The following is a 19,215-nucleotide window of genomic DNA, read 5'->3' on the forward strand; positions in this document are numbered from 1 at the left end:
GACCATTACCTTCAAAATGGCAAATGCCCTCTCCTGAGCCTTCTTGTGTGAATAAGACAGCTGATTGGAGGCTGAAAATACTTCAGAATGGTTTGTATTTAATTTACGGCCAAGTGGCTCCCAATACAGCCTACAAGGGGCGAGCTCCTTTTGAGGTGCTGCTACGTAAGAATGAAGACCCCATACAAGCTCTAACGAACAACTCTACAATCCAGAACGTAGGAGGGGCTTATGAATTCCATGCTGGAGATGTAATAGACTTGATATTCAACGCTGAACATCAGGTTCTAAAAAATAACACATACTGGGGGATCTATTTGCTAGCAAATCCCCAGTTCATCTGCTAGAGACTCGATTTGGTCTCCTCTGTCCTCTTCAGCACATGCAGAGATGCCAGTGGGTAGGATGGAGGAGGAAGATTCTCAATGCCTACAGTTCATCTGGGCATACAGATCAACACAAACATAACTCCTCTGCATGTGGATTTTCATTTCTTATGCCTGTCTGAATAAGACTCAGAGGGAGGACCAAAGACATTTGGTACCCTTGACGTTAGGTCAGCAAAGGCACTTTACTAGTTCATGATAAAATGAATACGGGTGGCTAGAGGACAGAATCTTCTCAAAGTGTCTTTGTCTAATCCTTGAATCCCTGGGTGGAAAAATGAACTCTTATTCCCATGGGAGCCTTATCTGGTATGAAAAAAGATCCAGGGCAGTAGCCTGGCCTTGTTCTCATACTCTTGGACCGTGGATTTCTTGACTTCATTCTTCCCATATTCCCATCTTCTGAGACCCTCCTAATGAAAAGTAGTCAGACTTGGAGGGTGGCCACAGATAGGCCAGCAATACACCACTTTAGATTTGATGGCATTAGAGGATAGAGAACACTCTTGAGAACTGTTGGGACAGAGGCACAGGTGGCATTGGAATGGAACGCACTTTATTCGGGAACTTTCCTTGATTTTATCATACTCAGGACGCTTTATAAAACTAGCTGGTCAAAACGGTCATTCTGAACCTTCACATAGGACTTCAAGAGAACTTGTGTACGTGTCTAAACATTGTCAGTAGTAAAGAAAGAGTAATCATTACCAATCATAAGATTTACCCCAGAAATTGATATTACCATTACTGTATTTCGTCATGTAATGATTTCATATTTTTAGCTAGCTCTGCACAGTTTGCAAAGTGCTTTCATATATCACATGACAACTCTATGAAGTTAATGGAGCAGGTATTTTTGGCACAGTTTTAACAATGAGAATTTGGAGGCAGATGGAACATAGGTAACTTGTTTCAACCCACAGAACTAGTGGTTAACAAGGGGCCCTGGGCTTCCCACTGTATCACACTGTTCTAGCTCTAGGGTTGGTATTTCTGCTATCATATTAGAAGTCTATAAAGTTAGGAGATTTGATTTTTCAGGCGGTATATTCCCTTTTAGCCCAAGCATAGTTAGTTAGAGGGAAGCTACACCAATTCTTTCCTTTCTCAGCAAACTTTTCCTTTCCTTGCCTGGAGCAGGGAGCACAGCGTGTTCAGGACTGACTTCAACCAAATCCCCTTCCTCACTTTGAAGAGCCGGTCTTGGTCTCAAATGTGTTAACTTGCAAAAAGAATGAATAGCACTCAATTCTATGACAGTCTGCTAAAGCTTTGGACTCTGCAAAATTAACTAGCTGCTTATGGGTTCTTGTTGAAAGGTATGTAACGTGATTACATGATAACCCAAGTTAAAATATTTATGGATATTTGTAAAAGGCTACATTGTTAATTAACAGTATCACCGTATAAAGCTAATTTAAAAATATTTGTATTGTGAGCAAGAAAAACTGCCTGGGAGCAGACTAAGCCTGAGGCCACGGTGCTTCTTAGTAATTTTTTTTTAAAAGATGTCTGCTGAGTTAGCTTAGGGCCAAAGGCTTGGATGCCTGACTCCTCTTGCATATGTATATTTTCTCAGGAGATTAAAGTTATATGACTTATATTTATGGAAACTTGGTGATATTGATTGTTGTTGAGTTATAAGCAGTAGTGTGCTGGAGTGGACCAGTACTAGTTCATAAGAAGTGATTGTTAAATTTTCACAAATTGCACAATCTGGTTGTTAAATACAGTTATCCTTGAAACTGGCCATGGTGGGACTATTTATACCATGGGAACTGGCAAATGCTACAGATCAGGGCTTTTCTTTTTGGAAAACCCATTCACCAGTACACCACTGCTTGTAAAACTCTCCTTCTTAATAACTCCTCTTGGCTTCTGCGTCATTCCTGGGACAATCAAGGCGGACAAGGGAGAAAGTGAAATTGTCATACTCCTAGCAAAAGCCCCACACATCAGTGATTTCTCAGGGTAAGCAGAGGTCTCTGCAGTTGCAACCAGAAAGACAGCTACCGACAGATGACCTTTAAATTTCCCTAGTGTTGTAATTTCAGGTTTCGCTTTCAATGTATACTGTTTCCTTGTTTCTTCAAATAGTTGTTTACATTTTAAACCTATAATAAAGTATATGTTGGTAAGTCATCTGTAGCTGATTTATCTGTGGGTTATCAGACTAGAGTTTTTGATCCAGAGAATATGAGGGTGCATCAAAGAAATTCTGGCCCATATGAAACACTGCTTTTTAAATTTATTTTTAGAAGTTTTTAAATTGAGGTATAGTTGATTTACAATGTTGTATTAGTTTTAGGTATACAACATAGTGATTCAGAATTTTTATACATTATACTCCATTTAAAGTTATTATAAAATATTGGTTATATTCCCTGTGCTGTACAATATATCCTTGTAGCTTATTTTATACATAGTAGTTTGTACCTTGTAGCTTATTTATTTTATACATAGTAGTTTGTACCTCTTAATCCCCTACCCCTATCTTGCTCCTCCCCCTTCCCTCTCCCCACTGGTAACCAATAGTTTGTTCTCTGTATCTGTGAGTCTGCTTCTGTTTCGTTATATGTTTGCTTTATTTTTTAGATTTTACATGTGAGTGACAACATACAGTATTTGGCTTTCTCTGACTTATTTCACTAAGCATAATGGTCTATCTACATTGTTTCAAATGGCATTATTTCATCCTTTTTTATGTCAGTAATATTCCATTGTATATCTAAATTACATCTTTATCCACTTATCTGTTGATGGACACTTGAGTCGCTTCCATATCCTGGCTATTGTAAATAATGCTATGAACACTGGGGTGCATGTATGTTTTCAATTAGTGTTTTTGTTTCTTTGGATATATACCCAGGAGAGGGATTGCTGGATCATATGGTAGTTCTATTTTTAGTTTTTTTGAGGAACCTCCATACTGTTCTCCATAGTGGCTGCACCAATTTACATTCCCACCAACAGTGTAGGAGGGTTCACTGTTCTGAAAAGTTAGACTTAAGAAAATTGTTAGAAATGAATATAAAACATTTTTTTCAATTTCTTGATAGTCAAGAAAAATTAAAGTAGCATGAAGGAACTAGTTCAATTTTTTTTTTAAACACACAGTGCTGGGCTCTAAGCAGACTCTGTCTACATATCCACAATGAATGCTCTAGATAGCAAAATGCAGACTCTTCCATTCATTTTATTTTAATCATCTACTGATTTCTATCAGCAGTTAACAGCTTTAAGGAGTTCCACACGATCGCTCCAAGACACATAGCAGTATTGGTGAATCTCATTATATTGCTTGGGAAAGTAGACTACAGGGTTTATGTGACCTGCTCAAAGAACTCAGAAAGCGTTGGGCAATAGAAAAATGAAAATTCATTTTTTAGGGCCCATTAGATTAAACCAACTTTCTCATTGCTTCAATTGCATAATCAGGGTGGGAATCTCTGTTTTCAGCCTTCAGGGTGATTGTTTCCACCCAGCTTTGGTGTTGTCCAGGGACACCATGTGGGGCAGGGTGGGGGGGAGGGTGGAGCAGAGATGTTTTTCACACAGGGCCTCAATACAGAGTCTGAGTTGGACTGAGGTGTACTGGTGAATTTAAGTTTCTTAGAATGGAAGATGTAGAGAGCCTCCTCATCTTCCCTACCTGCTTTCAGGTTGAACCTCTTATCTAATGGGCTAGTCTCTGAGAGGAATCTGGTGGCCAGAGTCTAGGGTCTGACAGTGCCTGGACCTTGGCTCTTATTGTCTGTTGAATGAACAAACAAGTGCATCACAGATATGAGTGTTGGTGTGAATTTAACGTTATCATGTGTACTCTGCATGACAGAATCCAATGGGCAGCCTTCAGGCTCCTTTTTTTACTGTCTCCCATCCCATCACCTACAGTTCTCAAGCACTGTCCTTCTTCCCCATCAAAACCTGTTCTCCAAACTAATGGCTACCAAGGGCGGCGGGGAGATGTGGGACGAATTGGGAGATGAGGATTGACATATATACACTACTATGTATAAAATAGATAACTAATGTGAACCTATTGTTTAGCACAGGGAACCCTACTCAGTGATCTTTGGTGACCTAAATGGGAAGGAAATCTAAAAAAGAGTAGATATATGTATACATATAACTGATTCACTTTGCTGTACCACAGAAACCAACACAACACTGTAAAGCAACTATACTCCAATAAAAGTTTAAAAAAAAAAGCACCCTGTTCTCAGGAACATTGTTAAAGTAATTATGGAAAAGAAAAGAACCTTGTAAATTAACTTGCAATAGGGTAAATAGTCAATAAACTACCTTGTCTTGCATTTCTAGAACAGGACAAAATCCTATTTGGTTTAAGCCTTGCTGGGCAGATGCACCAAGAAGCAACTATCTTTACACTACTAAGACAAAACAATTTGTTCGGTGATCAATAGTGGAGTTTTTCAAACTGAGGCCTATGGACTCTATATCAGATTCACCTAGTACGCTTGGGAAAAAAAAAAAGATCCCCAGGCCCCACTCATATTCCAATGAATAAATGTTTCTAGGAGTGAGGCCTAGGAATCAAATTTTTAATGAGCTCTGACCCATAGGTGATTCTTATGTACACTACAGTTTAAGAACCACTGCTTCATGGCATGCAACTTTGAATCTCAGCTGAATATTTCTCCAAGTATTTAAAGACAATCAAAGCTTCTAAACAAATAAACAAAATTTAAAAAGCAGAACAAAAAACCAAAGTTAGTGTTGTCCATGAGACTTACCATAATCCGTCTCTCATCACAAAAGCAAATGGCCTTCTATCTTCTATTTGAGTCTGAAAAAAGGTCATGCTCTTCACTTTTCATAACCTAGTGACAACTTTGCCACTTGAATGCTGGCAATCTATGGCATATGAGCCTTGCCACAATCAATATTACATTATTTACCTGTATGCTGTCAACTCTCAAATTTTTATCTCTAGCCCAAGTTGTTCTCCTTTATTTCAGACTTGTAAATTCACTTGTCTAGTCAATAATTTCACATTGGAGGTACAATGGACATCTTAAATTCAACTTTCCCAAAGTGAATCTTTTAATGTTTCCTCAAACCAGCTTTTCTTGAAGCCCTCCTCATTTCAATCATATTGCATGAGCCAAAAACCTTTGAGTCATAGAGTCATTCTTGACTTCTGTTTTTCACCCATTTAAGGAAATCACATTGTCTTTACCTTCAAAGAGAATCTGACCTCTTTTCTGCTATGGCTCTTGTTTGTGGACCAAGATTATTTCAATAGCTTCATAACTAGTTACTCTGCTTCTACTTTTGAAGTCAGATATACTTTTTCAAAATCCCAGTTTTGCTGTTTATCACTTATTTGGGTCTTGCACAAATTACTTGCCCTCTCTGAGACTCAGTTTCTTGTTTGTTTTGTTTATCCAATGTCTGATGCATAGTTGGAGCTTAATATTGGTTGAATCCAGGAATAAAATAAAATAAGTTTAAAATACCAATTAATATATGAAAGGTTTCTGATACGTAGTGATACTAAAATGGTGGCTGCCATTGATTTCATTTTTATTAAAGAGTTGGATTTATTCCTAAGTTTTTAAACTGCCACTTCTCAAGTTGACCTGTTAATTTAACATCTATCTTATTCTCTTTCCTCCCCAAGAAAAGGTAAGCCCCAAGATAAAAGCACTTTGTTTATTCAATGCTGTATCACCAGCACCTAAAATAGTGCTTGGAATTGAAAGAGCTCAACAAATATTGAAATGAATGAACAAAAAAGATGGGATGCTGGTTCTTGGTTAGAATGACCAGCGAGATATGAGATACATATGTTGCAAACAACCTCTCAAAATAGTCTAATGTCCATTCCTCTAGGTTTTTAAAAACTCTAAGTAAAACAATGCATGGAAAATTCTAAGTATTTATGTGTATAACAAGTGCTCCATAAAACTGGCTACCACAGTAAGAAAGAGAAGCAAAATGACATGTGACTGGTCATCTCTGCTTGGTCCACAATATGCAAAGAACCTGGTTTATGTGGCTTGTGTAGCTCCCATGCCCCGAGGGATGCTTGGTGCCCAGATGGCAGTCATGGGCGATTACCTCCATGATTACCATGCTAACTGGAGAGCAAGGGCTGTGACTGCTGTGTCCCCAGCTCTATTGCTAGCCTGGCACATAATCAACGAACACAGATTGCTTGTTGAGTAAGTGCTTGCTGATGTGTCTTGTTATTAAGCAATTAGAGGGTCTGATGCCACCATACCTCCTCAGGTGTGTCCCCTTAGCTTCCTAAGAATCTAGGGGTAGGGGATTAAGAGGTACAAACTATTATCTATAAAATAATCTACAAGGATGTATTGTATATAGCACAGGGAACATAGCCAATATTTTATAATAACTATACATGGAGCATAACTTTTAAAAATTGTGAATCACTGTGCTATATACCTATAACTTATTTAATATTGTACATCAACTATACTTCAATAAAAAATTTTAAAAAAACTGGCTACCACACACCACCATCATCATCATGAAAGTCATTTCATTATCCTTGTTTTCCTAGGAAGCAGTATTCTAGAGCACATTAGCTTGCTTTACTATAGTAATGCTTTCACCAAATTTTAAGGTAAGCTTGTGCCTTTGGCCTTTACTAAATATATTTATTAGAAACAGCCATGTGTATCTTCTCAAAAAAATGGCTCTTAGAAGCATGTTTTTTATGTTACGTATCATCCTTTTTGGCAAACACGTTCAGGAAAACTGATCTCTCATGAACTTGAAGCCATATCTCTATGGGAATTTTTTCTCACATATTTCTATTGAGCAATAAAGAGTTCAGTAATATGTGAGATTTTAGAATCCACACATTTTTCCTCTGCAAAGGCATTATAAATCTCTAGAACCTTGATTTGTTATTAACTACTTCACACGAATATTTTTGGAAACATGAACTGTGGTTTCTGGGCACAGACATTGACAGATGCCACCTTAAGTGGTGAGTTGCTTCCTCAACAAGGCTTTTCAGAGTGGTTATTTCAGAGGGGTGAAATTACCATGTCTGAAGTCCAGGATCCAGGTTTTTAGGCCTAGAAACTGAATTTTTACAAAGTCTTAGAGTTTATACATCTCTCAGGGACTGCATAACCAAACTCATAAGAGAGTAAGATTTAAACTAAGGTAGAAGTTTATTGGTCAGTACGTTCTCTTCCTGAAGGAAGCATTGTATGGTAATTCAAATTATAACCAGAAGGTTATTGGCAGGCATGGAATCCAAGTCAGGGTGGTTAGGTAGGGGATTCAAATGAATAATGGCCTAAGATACAAAATGCCTCTTTCACTTATTGAACAAATATTTCCTGAGGCCAAGTATATCTCAGAAATTATACCAGAGGGGAAACTAAATGAAACGATATAATGCCTGTCCTCAAGCAGTTTAGAATTTAGCTGAGAAACATGTATGTAAACAAATGATCAGAGGACTGCATATATGATAATTAACGTGAGTAAATTAGTCCATGGAAGAGATGAAGGAGAACCTGAACAAGGACAATGGCATTGGTGATGAGACTGAGAGAAAAATTTATGACATAGACTCACCAGACTGTAGTGATTGTGGTAGGTACCACCGGGGTTTCTGCCAAAGTCATAATGGTTTCCTTATCAGACTTCCTTAACCACAGGGGTGGGTTTCAGCAGCCTCATTTTCACCATGTGAGCCCATTCTCTTAGCCAGTGTTGACTTGTCTGGAATTAACTGCCCTGGCATGATCTCTTGACTGGAGAAGATAAAAATTTGACAGCTATGTGATAGCCCATCTTCCTCCTATAGTGTGGACTGAGAAGCAGAGAGACCCAATCTGGCTGAGACAGAAGAATGAAAGGGGTACGCAGAGAGAAGCAGAAATGAGAAATGGAAAGAAACTCCACTGAACTGCTCTTGACCCATGAGGCCCAGCTATGTCCTTACCCCTGGATTCTGTAAGAATCACTGCAGCTCTATGACAAATTCCCTTTTACTTTACCCCACTCAGCTACCTTAAGTTTTCTTCTCCTAATTGAAAACAGAGTCTTAACTAGTAAGGTGATCAAGTTAAGGTGAGGGATAAAGAAGAAGGAAGGACCTTGCTCGACAAAGTGAGGAAGATGGTGATGCTTTCATGGTAGGGGATATGGAAGGAGGAACTAGAGAAAGTTTGGGATGGATGAGATAATGAGTTCAGTTTTATAAATGTATGATTTGAGATGTCTGTAGAATATCCCAGTGGGCATTACTAGTATATAGCTGGAACTCAGGAAGAGTCACATGAGATGGGATTAATATTTGAAAGTCAACAGCCTTTAGAGTAAAGTCAATGATGTGGATAAAATAACTATAGAGAGGGTTTAGAGAGGGAGCAAACGACTGAGACCCAGGGAGCACCAACAGTTGAAGACAGGCATAGCAAAGGAATCCTATAGAGGAACAGCCAGAGACAAAGGAGGTCAACTGGAAGAGAAGCAGGCCTAAAAGACTGAGAATGAGGGTGTGGTCAGTGATGTTAGAGGCTGCAAGAAGTCAAATACTACGAGGATTGATAATTGCTCATTAGACTCCACTGGCAAGTAGTTGCTGGTGTCAACAGCAAGGTCATTTTCAATGGCGTAATGGGAGAAGAATCCAGATTTCAAGGACTGAAGAACAAATGGGAAGAATAGCGCCAGATGAGGAGTTAATGGAACCTGAAACAATATGTTATACTACTTTTTGTAGAAACTTGTTTGTGAAGAAAAAAGAGTTGTGGAATGGTAGAGGGTGGGTAATCTCAGGGCAAAGGGAAAGAAAGAGGCATCTATCTGGTAAGCAGACTACATGTTAATGTTGGTCAGTCAGGGTACCCTCTTCCCAGCAGAAGCAAGCCTTGTGCAATAAAATGAGCTGGGCAAATCCAATGCCCTTTCGTAGGAATTTGATCTAGAACATACAAGGAAAAAGCACCATTTAGCAGTGGAGAAGTTAAATGATGCCATGGAACTGTTGACAGGAAGAATAGAGCTAATGTAAAAGGAAAAGCAGGTGCTGCCATGAACAGGAGGGAGGGAGGGAGGGAGGGAGGGAGGGAGAGACCATGAAACTTGTTGGAAAGAAAAAGTTGAAAACAGTCAATGCCCAGAGATGCTTCAGTTTCTGATCTAATTTCAGTTCCTGTTCTAGGCCTTGTAAATCATTTTAACAAACCATTTTTTCTCCTTGAGTTAGTGTAAGTGGATCTGTTTCCTTTCAACAAAGTAAGGTCCATCAACTAAGTTGTCTTTTGAAGATGTTTTAAAAAACATCTGTTATTTTCTAGGCTGTATCATCACAGGGGAGGCAAATGAGTACTGTGGTTCAGAGATGGGTTTAGATTTAGATAGACCTGAATTTAAATCCTCACTCTGCTACTTACACTTTGTGTGAGCTTGAGCACTTTGCGTAACTTCTCTGGGTCCAGGTGTTCTCATCTGTAAAGAAATAATAATTATTTCTACTGCATAGTATCATTTAAGGATTAAAATAAAAGAATGCACACACACAAAAAACTCACCTCAGTGTCTGGCAGTAGAAAGTTAAATAGATGCCAATTATTTTTGTGTTATTATCAGTTTATAATTAGTTTTGTTAGGCAGCCTTTCTCTATCTTAAATATCTTTTTTAGTTTCAGTGAGTTCCTTCTAGCAACTAAGTACATATTCAGCTTCTTCAGACTTTATATATTTGCATATTGATATGTGAATGCTGCTTGGAATGATGAATATTGAAAAGCTTTAATCTCTGTGGCTTATTCTTACTAGCTGCCTTGTCTTAGATCTTCTCTAGAAACATAGTTAAATGGAGAATACACTTTATTTAAATACATTTTATTTAAATTGCAAACATAATAGTGATTTTATCGTATATAAAGATCTAATTATTCATTCACTAATTCATTCATTTATTCCACAAATATATGTCAAGGTTTTTCTAGGTACAAAGTGCAGTTAGGTGCTATAGACAATGTGAAACTTTGTAAGACATTGTGATTTAAGAAGCTATATCTAGTAAGAGAGATAGATGGATTCACAGAATTATAGAGCTAAAAGGTACCTTATACAAAGATAATCAATCCCCAATCTGTCATTTACAAATGGGGAAGCTGAGACACAGTGAGGTTAAGAAGTAATTCAGGAATTCAAATCTGGATTGTCCGAATCCCAGCCTAGTTCTTTTTTCAATTAGATCATCCAGTACAATAACGAATGAAGCAAGTGCTATGATAAGCATAGGGCTATAATAAAGGATAACACATTCTAGCCAAATGAGAGAAGGGGGAAGAATTTTAATTGATGTGTGATGAAAGAGTAGAGGCAGGCCTACAGGCAGAGGGTGAAGTGTGAGCAAAGGCACAGGGTGTGGAAGACAGTGTGTGTGGTCCCCTGCTTGGTGAAGGTGATAGGTGGAGATAAGAGACGGGAGCTGACACTGAACAAAAAGGAAACCAAATCCCAAGCAGTTGTAGTGCTATTTCAAGGAATCTCTGCTTTACTATTTAGGGGCTTTTTGTTTTTTTATTTTAGAAATGTATGGCTTGATGGGACCTTTTTCAGAGAAGGTAGCTAAGGTAGTTCAGGTAGCATGGTGAAAGGTGGGTGGGAGGGGCAGAGCAAGACCACCTAAAAGGCTAATGAGATAGCCCCAGTGAGGCGTGATCTATAGTGGCAGAAGCAACAGAGAGGAGAGGAGCTCAGACAGAAAAGCAATAGTAAGAAAACATGCATCTTGAAGAAGACATGGTTATAACAACAATGATTTTAGTTATGACTGAAACAACCATCTAAGTATTTTAGATACTCCGTTTTAGCAACAAATGGATAGAATTATTTTCACTAAAATAATCAGACGCACTTTGAAATTTTGGTAGTTTAAATAACATAACAAAATATTTCGTCAAGCCTTCCTACTAAAACCTGGAATCAGACAAGGATGTCCATTCGCACCACTTCTATTCAGCATAGCATTGGTAGTCCTAGCTAGCAATCAGGCAAGAAAAAGAAATAAAAGTCATCCAAATTGGAAGGGAAGAGGTAAAATGGTGATTATATGCAGATGACATGATACTGTATACAGAAAACCCTAAAGACTCCTCACAAAAACTACTAGTACTGATAAACGAATTCAGCAAGGTAGCAGGATACAAGATTAACATACAGAAATCTGTTGCATTTCTTTACACAATAAAAATATCAGAAAGGGAAAGTAAAAAAACAATTTCTTGTAAAATCACATTAAAAAATATCTAGGAATAATCCTGACCAAGGAGGTGAAAGAATTATATGCTGGGAACTATAAAACATGAAAAAAGGAAACTGAAGATGATTCAAAGAAATGTAAAGATATCCCATGCTCTTGGATTGGAAGAATGATGCCATTCTGACCGGTGTGAGGTTGTACCTCATTGTAGTTTTGATTTGCATTTCTCTAATAATTAGTGATGTTAAGCATCTTTTCATGTGCCGGTTGGCCATCTCTATGTCTTTTTGAAGAAATGTCTATTTAAGTCTTCTGCCCGTTTTTTGATTGGGTTGTTTGGGTTTGTTTGTTATTAAGTTGTATAAGCTGTTTGTGTATTTTTGAAATTAAGCCCTTGTTGGTCACATAATTTGCAAATGTTTTCTCCCAGTCCGTAGGTTGTCTTTTCATTTTGTTTATGGTTTCCTTTGCTGTGAAAAAGCTTATAAGTTTGATTAGGTCCCATTTGTTTATTTTTGCTTTTATTTCTATTGCCTTGGGAGACTGCCCTAAGAAAACATTGGTATGATTTATGTCAGAATGTTTTGCCTATGTTCTCTTCTAGGGGTTTTATGGTGTTGTGTCCTTTATTTACGTCTTTAAGCCAGTTTGAGTTTATTTTTGTGTATGGTGTGAGGGAGTGTTGTAATTTCATTGATTTACATGTGGCTGTCCAGTTTTCCCAATACCAATTGAAGAGATTGTCTTTTCTCCATTGTATATTCTTGCCTTCTTTAATGAAGATTAATTGACTGTAGATGTGTGGATTTATTCCTAGGCTGTCTATTCTGTTCCGTTGATCCATATGTCTGTTTTCGTGCCAATACCACACTGTTTTGACTACTGTAGGTTTGTAGTATTGTCTGAAGTCTGGGAGGGTTATGCTTCCAGCTTTGTTCTTTTTCCTCAGGATTACTTTGGCAATTCTTTTATAATTCCCTAAAATTTATTAATTCCATAAATTTTATGGTTCTGTATAAATTTTAGGAATATTTCTTCTAGTTCTCTGAAAAATGTCATGGGTAATTTGACAGAGATTGCATTAAATCTGTAGATTGCTTTGGGTAGTATGGCCATTTTAACAATATTAATTCTTCCAATCCAAGAGCATGGGATATCTTTACATTTCTTTGAATCATCTTCAGTTTCCTTTTTTGATGTTTTATAGTTCCCAGCATATAATTCTTTCACCTCCTTGGTCAGGATTATTCCTAGATATTTTTTAATGTGATTTTAAAAGAAATTGTTTTTTTACTTTCCCTTTCTGATGTTTTTATTGCTAGTGTAAAGAAATGTAACAGATTTCTGTATGTTAATCTTGTATCCTGCTACCTTGCTGAATTCATTTATCAGTACTAGTAGTTTTTGTGAGGAGTCTTTAGGGTTTTCTATATACAGTATCATGTCATCTGCATATAATCACCATATAGTTCACCAAAATCAACTATATTTCAATAAAAATTTTACAAAAGTATTTCTTCAAAATCATTTAACAAGCCTGACACCTGGCCAGAGCACCAAGACCCTGTGAGCAACACGGCAGAATTTACTGGGTACAGTGAAAGCAGTGCTTAGAGGGAAATGGGCAGTTGTAAACACCTTGGATGAGCTCAACCATAGGCTGGTCACAGCTGAGGAAAGAGTCAATGAGCTTGAATACAGGTCAGAATTTCCCAAACTGTAGAGGACCAGTGGTAACAACTATCCAAAAACCAGCAGACTACTCCTGGACACCAGCAAGCATTTATTCCTTTACCGCGGGGTCACCTGCAGGCATAGCAAAGATCAATAAAAGCTGGTTCTTTGACAAGATAAACAAAATTGATAAACCATTAACCAGACTCATCAAGAAAAAAAGGGAGAAGACACAAATCAACAGAATTAGAAATGAAAAAGGAAAAGTAACAACTGACACTCCAGAAATACAAAGGATCATGAGAGATTACTACAAGCAACTCTATGCCAATAAAATGGACAACCTGGAAGAAATGGACAAATTCTTAGAAAAGCACAACCTCCCGAGACTAAACCAGGAAGAAATAGAAAATATAAACAGATCAATCACAAGCACTGAATTTGAAACTGTGATTAAAAATCTTCCAACAAAGAAAAGCCCAGGACCAGATGGCTTCACAGGCAAATTCTATCAAACATTTAGAGAGGAGCTAACACCTATAGTATTAAACTCTTCCAAAATATAGCACAGGCAGGAACACTCCCAAACTCATTCTTCAAGGCCACCATCACCCTGATACCAAAACCAGACAAAGGTGTCACAAAAAAAGAAAACTACAGGCCAATATCACTGATGAACACAGAAGCAAAAATCCTCAACAAAAGACTAGCAAACGGAATCCAACAGCACATTAAAAGGATCATACACCATGATCAAGTGGGGTTTATCCAAGGAATGCAAGGATTCTTCAATATACGCCAATCAATTGATGTGATACACCATATTAACAAATTGAAGGAGAAAAACCATATGATCATCTCAATAGGTGCAGAAAAAGCTTTCGACAAAATTCAACACCCATTTATGATAAAAACCCTCCAGAAAGTAGGCATAGAGGGAACTTACCTCAACATAACAAAGGCCATATATGACAAACCCACAGCCAACATCATTCTCAATGGTGAAAAACTGAAACCATTTTCACTAAGATCAGGAATAAGACAAGGTTGTCCACACTCACCACTATAATTCAACATAGTTTTGGAAGTTTTAGCCAGTGCAATCAGAGAAGAAAAAGAAATAAAAGGAATCCAAATCAGAAAAGAAGACGTAAAACCATCATTGTTTGCAGATGACATGATACTATACACAGAGAATCCTAAAGATGCTACCAGAAAACTACTAGAGCTAAGCAATGAATTTGGTAAGGTAGCAGGATACAAAATTAATGCACAGAAATTTCTTGCATTCCTATACACTAATGATGAAAAATATGAAAGAGAAATTAAGGAAACACTCCCATTTACCACTGCAACAAAAAGAATAAAATACCTAGGAATAAACCTACCTAAGGAGACAAAAGACCTGTATGAAGCAAACAATAAGACACTGGTGAAAGAAATTAAAGATGATACAAACAAATGGAGAGATATACCATGTTCTTGGATTGGAAGAATCAACACTGTGAAAATGACTATACTACCCAAAGCAATCTACAGATTCAGTGCAATCCCTATCAAACTACCAATGGCATTTTTAACAGAACTAGAACAAAAACTTTCACACTTTGTATGGAAACACAAAAGACCCCGAATAGCCAAAGCAATCTTTAGAAAGAAAAATGGAGCTGGAGGAATCAGAACCCCTGACTTCAGACTATACTACAAAGCTACAGTAATCAAGACAGTATGGTACTGGCACAAAAACAGAAATATTGATCAATGGAACAAGATAGAAAACCCAGAGATAAACCCATGCACACAAGGTCACCTTATTTTTGATAAAGGAGGCAAGAATACACAAGAAAGGAGAAAAGACAGCCTCTTCAATAAATGATGCTGGGAAAACTGGACAGCTACATGTTAAAGAATGAAATTAGAACACTCCCTAACACATACACACAAATAAACTCAAAATGGATTAAAGACCTAAATGTAAGGCCAGACACTATAAAGCTCTTTGAGGAAAACAGAGGCATAACACTCTATGACATAAATCACAGCAAGATCCTTTTTGACCCACCTCCTAGAGGAATGGAGATAAAAACAAAAATAAACAAATGGGACCTAACGAAGCTTAAAAGCTTTTGCCCAGCAAAGGAAACCATAAACAAGATGAAAAGACAACCCACAGAATGGGAGAAAATATTTGCAAATGAAGCAACTGATAAAGGATTAATCTCCAAAATTTACAAGCAGCTCATGCAGCTCAATATCATAAAAACAAACAACCCAATTCAAAAATGGGCAGAAGAACTAAATAGACATTTCTCCAAAGAAGATATACAGGTAGCCAACAAACACATGAAAGAATGCTCAACATCACTAATCATTAGAGAAATACAAATCAAAACTACAATGAGGTATCACCTCACACCAGTCAGAATGGCCATCATCAAAAAATCTACAATCAATAAATGCTGGAGAGGGTGTGGAGGAAAGGGAACCCTCTTGCACTGCTGCTGGGAATGTAAATTGATACAGCCACTATGGAGAACAGTATGGAGGTTCCTTAAAAAACTAAAAATAGAACTACCATATGACCCAGCAATCCCACTACTGGGCATATACCCTGAGAAAACCATAATTCAAAAAGAGTCATGTACCAAAATGTTCATTGCAGTTCTATTTACAATAGCCCAGAGATGGAAACAACCTAAGTGTCCATCATCGGATGAATGAATAAAGAAGATGTGGCCCATATATACAATGGAATATTACTCAGCCATAAAAAGAAACAAAATTGAGTTATTTGTAGTGAGGTGGATGGACCTAGAGTCTGTCATACAGAGTGAAGTAAGTCAGAAAGAGAAAAACAAATACCATATGCTAACACATATATATGGAATCTAAAAAAAAAAAAAAACGGTTCTCAAGAACCTAGGGGCAGGACAGGAATAAAGACACAGACGTAGAGAATGGACTTGAGGACACGGGGAGGGGGAAGGGTAAGCTGGGACAAACTGAGAGAGTGGCATGGACTAATAAATACTACCAAATGTAAAATAGATAGGCAGTGGGAAGTAGCCGCATAACCCAGGGAGATCAGCTCCGTGCTTTGTGACCATCTGGTGGGGTGGGATAGGAAGGACGGGAGGGAGACGCAAGAGGGAGGAGCTATTGGAACATATGTATATGTATAGCTGATTCTCTTTGTTATAAAGCAGAAACTAACACACCATTGTAAAGTAATTATACTCCAATAAGGATGTTTAAAAAAACACAGAAATCATTTATGAAAGCCAAAAAACCAGCCTTCAAAACTAGTTCAAGTATTTTCCTCACTGGGGCCTCTCTGCCTTCTCGTAATCACCTAAGCAATATGATACTGGATATATATTTGTTATTATAGTGTATATATATATATGTATATATAGTTATTAAAGTATATATAGCATATATAGACACACTGTATATTATATACAGTATATATATACTATTATAATATTTGTATAAACATCTATTTTCCCTTATCTACTGTAACCTCCTTGAGAATGGGAATATGCTTTTCTTTGTTTTCCTAGTGTCTAGCATAGTTCCTCTTCCATGTGTATATCAAAGCCTTCTGTGTACTTGAATTTTGTTTTTTTTGGTTATATTTACCCTGGGTTTTGAACTAACCTCTATTAATATAAATTAGTATATTTTATATTTTACATTTATTTATTTGCATGCCTATCTTCTTATTGGACTGTCAACATCTTGATAGAAGAGGTTATATCTCCTTATTATGAAAGGCTCAACATTTGGTACACGAGACCTGACACGTAGCAAGTGTTCAATAAATATTATTGAGAGAAATTGGAGGAAAGCAAGACAGATCGTGAGAAACTCAGGTTTCTCTACCATAAAAGTTATCATGACACTATTATCCCCAAGAAATCAGGCTCTTATTCTTTCCTTCTTAGTCTTCTTTAAACAAACAAAAACCAAAAACACAAAGTAGTCATTTTTCTTGCTTTGGAATTTTTTGTCACACACTTTAGTTCATTCTGGGCTCTCACGACTCTATTCTGGGAGGTCTGTGCCACTGTTTTAAAATTATCTTGGGAAAAAAATGTGTACAAAAAAGGGAATTCCACTGGTTAGGATTCGGCGCTTTCACTGCTGTGGGCCTGGGTTTGATCCCTGGTTGGGGAACTAAGATCCTGCAAGCTGCACGGTGCAGCTAAAGAAAAAAAAAAGTAAAATTGTCTTGGTTATGTGCCCCGTCTCTCATCTTTTATTTATACGCTGTTACGTCTGAGCCTACAGCGTATAAATATTAGAAAGGCTATTTGTGAGCCACATATATCCTTCTATATGCCCTTCTTTCCTTACTCAACTGAGTGATATGCTACTGCAGTGTCAGGAATGTCTTTTTGTTAGCTTCCATCTTTCTTGATCCACTCACACTCTCTCTTCCAACTGCACTTTATTGCATTCCATCTAACTTTGTTTGAAGCTTTTGAAATCTGCTTTCCCCAAAATATAGAGATTATGACCAGTGACCCCCTTCATTGGTAATTTATATAACTATATCACATGCATTTTCATACTTGTAACTTTAGCACATGAAGGGACTGAAGTTAGAGGAACGTAGTAAAATGCTCAAGGTGAGACACTTCTAAGTGGCAGAGAATTGCTGAAAATCAGGTCTGTCTGATGCTAAGTAAAGCATGTACTCTTAAACCATATTACACGATATATGCTCATAAATTCTATATGAGGTGCCACAGGCTTCAATAGCCCCACTGGCCCAAGGCCAGTCAGGCAGTACACAGCAGACCTGGAATTAGAAGCAAAGTTTCTGACTGCTAGTTCGGTATATTTCTCTACTTTCTTTTCTTTTTTTAACATCTTTATTGGAGTATAATTGCTTTACATTGTTGTGTTAGTTTCTGCTGTATAACAAAGTGGATCAGCTATACATATACATATATCCCCATATCCTCTCCCTCTTGAGCCTCCCTCCCACCCCCTCCCTATCCCACCCCTCTAGGTGGTCACAAAGCACGGAGCTGATCTCCCTGTGCTGTGTGGCTGTTTCCCACTAGCTATCTGTTTTACATTTGGTAGTGTATATATGTCAATGCCACTCTCTCACTTCTTGACATCCTCCATTACTGGGGTTAGGTAGAGAGAGCAAACACCGACTTGGCATTTTATATGATATTTTGAAGGATTAGAATGAATTTGAAGAGTGTGGAAGGATATAGCACCATTAGATCCAAACATTATCTTGGGAAAGATTAGCCTCTCATCCTTTACTCCCTGTTTTTAATTCACACAGAGTGGGAATAATTGGCATGTTCCATAAAAGGCTTTGTAGATATGATACTACAGTTTTAAGCAGATGGCACTATCAGTGGTTCCTTTTCCAGTGTCATTGTTAATGCATCCTCCCTCTCTTTTTTCCTGTGCTTTCATAGTAAAAATAGAGGTTTATTTTAAAAAAATGAGAGTAAAGGAAAAATTTATATACTCTTGTTCAGGAATTTTCTCTGAAGCTTAAAAAAAATCTAAGATTTATTAGGAACTTCAGTTTAGTCTACTGACTCCTTTTAGTTATATCAGCTCTGTCTTACATTCTCATTCTTCAGCTTTCTACTCCTTTAGTAACAGTCACCCAACCTTTGCTGATACCTGGTTCTCTTAATATCTATCCGCTGTCTCATTTAAGAGTAAGTCTATATGAATGGACCTAGTGATTATCACACTAAGTGAAGTAAGTCAGACAGAGAAAGACGAATATAATATACCTCTTAAATGTGGAATCTAGAAAAAATTATACAAATGAACTTATTTACAAAACAGAAACAGACTCACAGACTTCGAAAACAAACTTACGGTTACCAAAGGAGAAAGGGGGTAGAGAGGAGTTTGGGATTAACATAGACACAC

General features: G+C 37.4%; 1 protein-coding gene across 2 annotated transcripts in view; it reads left to right on the top strand.

Annotated features, from left to right (window-relative positions):
- The window catches only part of TNFSF18 (TNF superfamily member 18), a 121,646-nt gene that overhangs the window by 85,805 nt on the left and 16,626 nt on the right, over positions 1–19,215 (top strand). For both annotated transcript variants that reach the window (XM_089911030.1, XM_089911034.1), the window contains exon 4: positions 1–19,215. This exon is cut by the window's right edge and continues 16,626 nt beyond it. In XM_089911030.1, the coding sequence (XP_089767156.1) occupies positions 1–347 (347 nt within the window). In that variant the 3' untranslated portion in view covers positions 348–19,215.

Source organism: Delphinapterus leucas, chromosome 1 (genome assembly GCF_059928025.1).
Source record: "Delphinapterus leucas isolate spDelLeu-1000000601 "Yukka" chromosome 1, BTC_Dleu_Yukka2, whole genome shotgun sequence".
NCBI classification, from domain to species: domain Eukaryota; kingdom Metazoa; phylum Chordata; class Mammalia; order Artiodactyla; family Monodontidae; genus Delphinapterus; species Delphinapterus leucas.